Raw genomic sequence first — 3,784 nt, 5'->3', positions numbered from 1 at the left:
TGGATGTCCCTGGCAGAATAGTGTGGTCGCATATCATTCTGGTTTCCACTGTGCAAGAGGGGTCCATGGAGTTTCATGAACATCAAGGCAAACACACTGTGAATTTGGATCCTAGATCTAAATGGAATAATGATAAAGTTCATGTGGCTAAACCCCCTCCGAGCTGCTATCATGACACTCCGGCAGGCAGGCGGGTACAGAGTCCAGAACAGACAAGGGTCAGAACCAGGAGGACTAGATAAAGGAGAAAAGGCAAAGCAGGGAAAAAACGCTGGTAGGCTTAGACATACTATGAAGCCCAATAAACAAACACTTCGCTGCTTTAAATGAATTATTAATTTAAAACAATTTGACATGGGTGACAGGCGCATGGCCCCCCAGTACGATATACCAGTGGGTAGACAGAGGTTAAGATTAGGGTCGTCCCAAGGATCCCGAATAGCACAGACCTGTACAAATGAATTCGGACCAACCATTTGGCAAATCTGTCACTTCCGAATGATCTTTCACCCAATCACATCGAAGTATTTAGTAGGCGCATTCTTTCAAATGGTTGCTACGGATTTGCTTTGTTTTAAACACGAAGTTGCGATTGGTCATGTTCGCAAACAGAGCGGTGACACGGTTTTGAGAAAAAAAACATTTAAACGGGGGCGGGATCTCTACACAGTTTGAAAATCTCAGTAGCAGAAAAACAGAGTTGGTGAAGACAGAACAGACACATCAGGCAAGTTACATTAGGCAACATTTGAGTCTTATTTTTTTGTTGGAGGCGGGTGGGCTGGTTGTTTTAAGTTGGTTATTTAGCTAACGTTAGCTGGCTAAAGAAGTCATTCAACCTGTTAGCACTGTTATGCTGCAACAAGAAAAAACTCACTCCGCTAACCGTTAGCTGGCTAGCTAATGTAGCTTGCATTTGCGCTGTAAGAATGTTTAACTAGCTAGATAACATTATTAGCAAACATCCTCATGTGTTATTAGTTAACCGTGGTAAATTGTGTTATGCCTAGCCAAGGATATATGTGGGCTACGTTAGCCAATGCAAACATTTCTAACGTTAGCTATGCCCTGCTAGCTGAAATGGCTAACTAGGCACCTTAAAAATCCAGCTAACGTTAGATGGCTAACTAACGTCATGACAACACCCTGGTTAGTTGCTTGCAGGCGCGACGCAAAATGCCGTGCACTTGAGTGTTTAAGTAGCTAATATTTGTTTACTAGCAAGGTAGTTTAGTTTCCAACGTTAACTAATTATCGTCCTCTCGATTGTTCTTCCAGTAGAAGTATGGCCTCTCAAAATATGGACCCTGCAGCCGCCTCGTCCACAGCAGCTCTGAAAGGGACTGAGACCGGTGGGAGTGCAGCAAAGGGCTCAGTCACGAAGAGGTTTGACATTTAGTTTTGTTCATCTAGATTTAAGCTCATCTTAGTTCCCAGCTTTAGTAGGAAAGTAACGTTAACATGTAAGTGGAGGAGCCAAAAAGTATTATGTCATTTGTTTTGTGCCACTATTTGGGCATAGGCTAGTCGGGGTACGAAGTTTGGGCATTTCTGAATCTTCGTTTTTTACACCCTAGACTTCAACAAGAACTGATGACACTAATGGTAAGTGTTCCCCGTGTAGGACCATCTCTTTATAATCACAATTGGATATATAAACATATTTTGTAAAATTGCTATTTCCTTTAGATCTGTTTATTTCTTCATGTAGATGTCTGGAGATAAAGGGATCTCTGCTTTCCCGGAGTCTGACAACCTTTTTAAGTGGATAGGAACGATAGACGGAGCTCAGGGAACAGTAGGTCGTGTTTACTTTCTACTCCAGCGTGAAAAGTACAGCCTCAGTAGTTGCTCAGATTTTAAGAACAGTAACCCTATACCATATGAACAAGGTCTACGGTTTAACTCCTTTGAACATTCAAACGCTTGCTGTGAAATGCATTTGCACAAAAAACAGTAACAAATCTTCCATCGCTCATTCTCTTAGGTTTACGAAGGCCTGAGGTACAAGCTGTCGTTGGAGTTCCCCAGTGGCTACCCGTACAAAGCACCCCGAGTGAAGTTCATCACGCCATGTTTTCACCCCAACGTCGATGATCAGGGCTTCATCTGTCTGGATATCTTGAAAGACAAGTGGTCAGCCCTGTACGACGTACGGTCCATTCTTCTGTCCATCCAGAGTTTATTAGGAGGTAAGGCACTTCCCACAGAATTTAATAAATGGCACTCGGATCATCAAGTTGACTGGAACTCACCCAACCAACTAGGGCTAACAGTGCTCTGCGATCAAATCACTGTCCAAGTTGTCACCCGTTTTATTTATTGTTTGGAGAGTTTGTGTGCCACTGTCCAATTTGTTGTTGACTTTGTACTACACTCTGTCTTCAGAGCCCAACATTGAGAGTCCATTGAACACTGCTGCTGCTGAGCTTTGGGATAACCAGGAAGGTTAGTATATGGACACGTCTGTGTCCCAACATGGTGCACTTCTTCTGACCAGGGCCCATATGTCATTTAATACTTGTGTCATGAGTCAAGTTGTATGATGTTAAACAAACTTGCACTGTATTAAACAAAGGGTTTTGTTTTTTTTAGCCTTCAAAGCCCATTTGAACACAACCTACAAGAACTGACTCGAGCTCCTACAATCCTGCTATGTGTTTTATTTCTATGTGTTTTTCTATGCTTCTAATTATGTACATTTCAATACTGGGTATGTCTCTACAATATTTTTGTTTGTATGACCTCTATGTGAATAAAGATGTCTAGGTATGTTAATTGTGGCTCTATTGGTTACTTTCCACTCAACATTTGGCTTTATTTAATTTAGATATATTTTTCAATTACTAACTTGAATACTTATGACATCACTAAGATGGATATAATGACCATAAACATCTATCCTCTGCATAGTTCATAATGCCTTCAAAGTCTGCTTGTACATTTAGATTGGATATCCATCAGGATTTACCAGTACTCTACACAAAGGTGAGGTGCCTTTTCTCTTCCCCCATCTATGCGGGCTGACACGTCTCACTGGGCCATGGCTTCGGTAGACTTACTCACATTTGGGGCCAAAGCCAAGCCACTGGTACTTTTCAAGATGTCATTTTAAACTTTAACATCTCACAAACCAACTTTTGACCATTCTGGTCTTCACAAGTCACTGTCAGCCCTAGCTATGGAAGCAATTTCCCTTAAGTGTAACATTGGTGTAATGCAGCTTTGACTACCTAAAGACAATTGTCCACCAGTCATTTTATTAGCCAAATGACTTATGCCTGCATGTGTTTATCTCTGCATCACTGACATTCAGTAACCAAGTGCTCAAGATTACACCCCGTCAATTTAAGTTTGGAGGATGATACCATCTTGGGACACCATCTCTTCAGGTCACACTCATTCTGAGACTGGGCACCCTCCACCCAGGCCTCAGTACTCCACTGCTAGCCTTGGGGGGGGGGGGGGGGGGGGGGGGTTGGACTGACGCCACTCTAGCGACACCATCCGAAGACCCTGTTTTCACCAGGGGCCAGTGGTAATTCCTTTGTTTCAAGGGGAAGAGGTCTATTGCAGCACTGGCTTTGACAGGTCCTGTTGGTGTTTCTCTAATCCAGTGAGGATGAGAACCCCCCCCCCCCCCCCCCACCTGTTGATTTTTCTTGTCCAGATTCTCCCTCTGTGTCAGAGGTACCAGCTGCCTGCAAACCTGGATCATGAGACAACATACACATGAATCCCAGAGTGGAATTTGCATATGATGCACACACTATTCAATGCAATT

General features: G+C 43.0%; 1 protein-coding gene across 3 annotated transcripts; it reads left to right on the top strand.

Moving 5' to 3' along the window:
• The first annotated feature begins 529 nt into the window (after positions 1 to 529).
• Positions 530 to 2,778, top strand: LOC139369699 (ubiquitin-conjugating enzyme E2 C-like). 3 transcript variants are annotated; one of them, XM_071108961.1, is made up of 7 exons: positions 530 to 727; positions 1,282 to 1,386; positions 1,578 to 1,605; positions 1,712 to 1,798; positions 1,988 to 2,192; positions 2,389 to 2,448; positions 2,596 to 2,778. In XM_071108961.1, exons 2-7 carry the CDS (start codon positions 1,286 to 1,288, stop codon positions 2,631 to 2,633), a joined length of 519 nt encoding a protein of 172 aa, XP_070965062.1. In that variant the 5' UTR covers positions 530 to 727; positions 1,282 to 1,285; the 3' UTR covers positions 2,634 to 2,778. The 3 variants fall into 3 exon arrangements, with proteins under 3 accessions (XP_070965062.1, XP_070965060.1, XP_070965059.1); XM_071108959.1 differs by having other exon boundaries at positions 595 to 727; positions 1,279 to 1,386; positions 2,596 to 2,774; XM_071108958.1 differs by lacking the exon at positions 530 to 727 and adding an exon at positions 1,128 to 1,149 and having other exon boundaries at positions 1,279 to 1,386; positions 2,596 to 2,774.
• The last annotated feature ends 1,006 nt before the right edge of the window (positions 2,779 to 3,784 follow it).

This window comes from Oncorhynchus clarkii, chromosome 17 (assembly GCF_045791955.1).
Source record: "Oncorhynchus clarkii lewisi isolate Uvic-CL-2024 chromosome 17, UVic_Ocla_1.0, whole genome shotgun sequence".
NCBI classification, from domain to species: domain Eukaryota; kingdom Metazoa; phylum Chordata; class Actinopteri; order Salmoniformes; family Salmonidae; genus Oncorhynchus; species Oncorhynchus clarkii.
The sequence above is the reverse complement of the archived record's forward strand: the minus strand, read 5'-3'. Positions and strand labels throughout refer to the sequence as shown.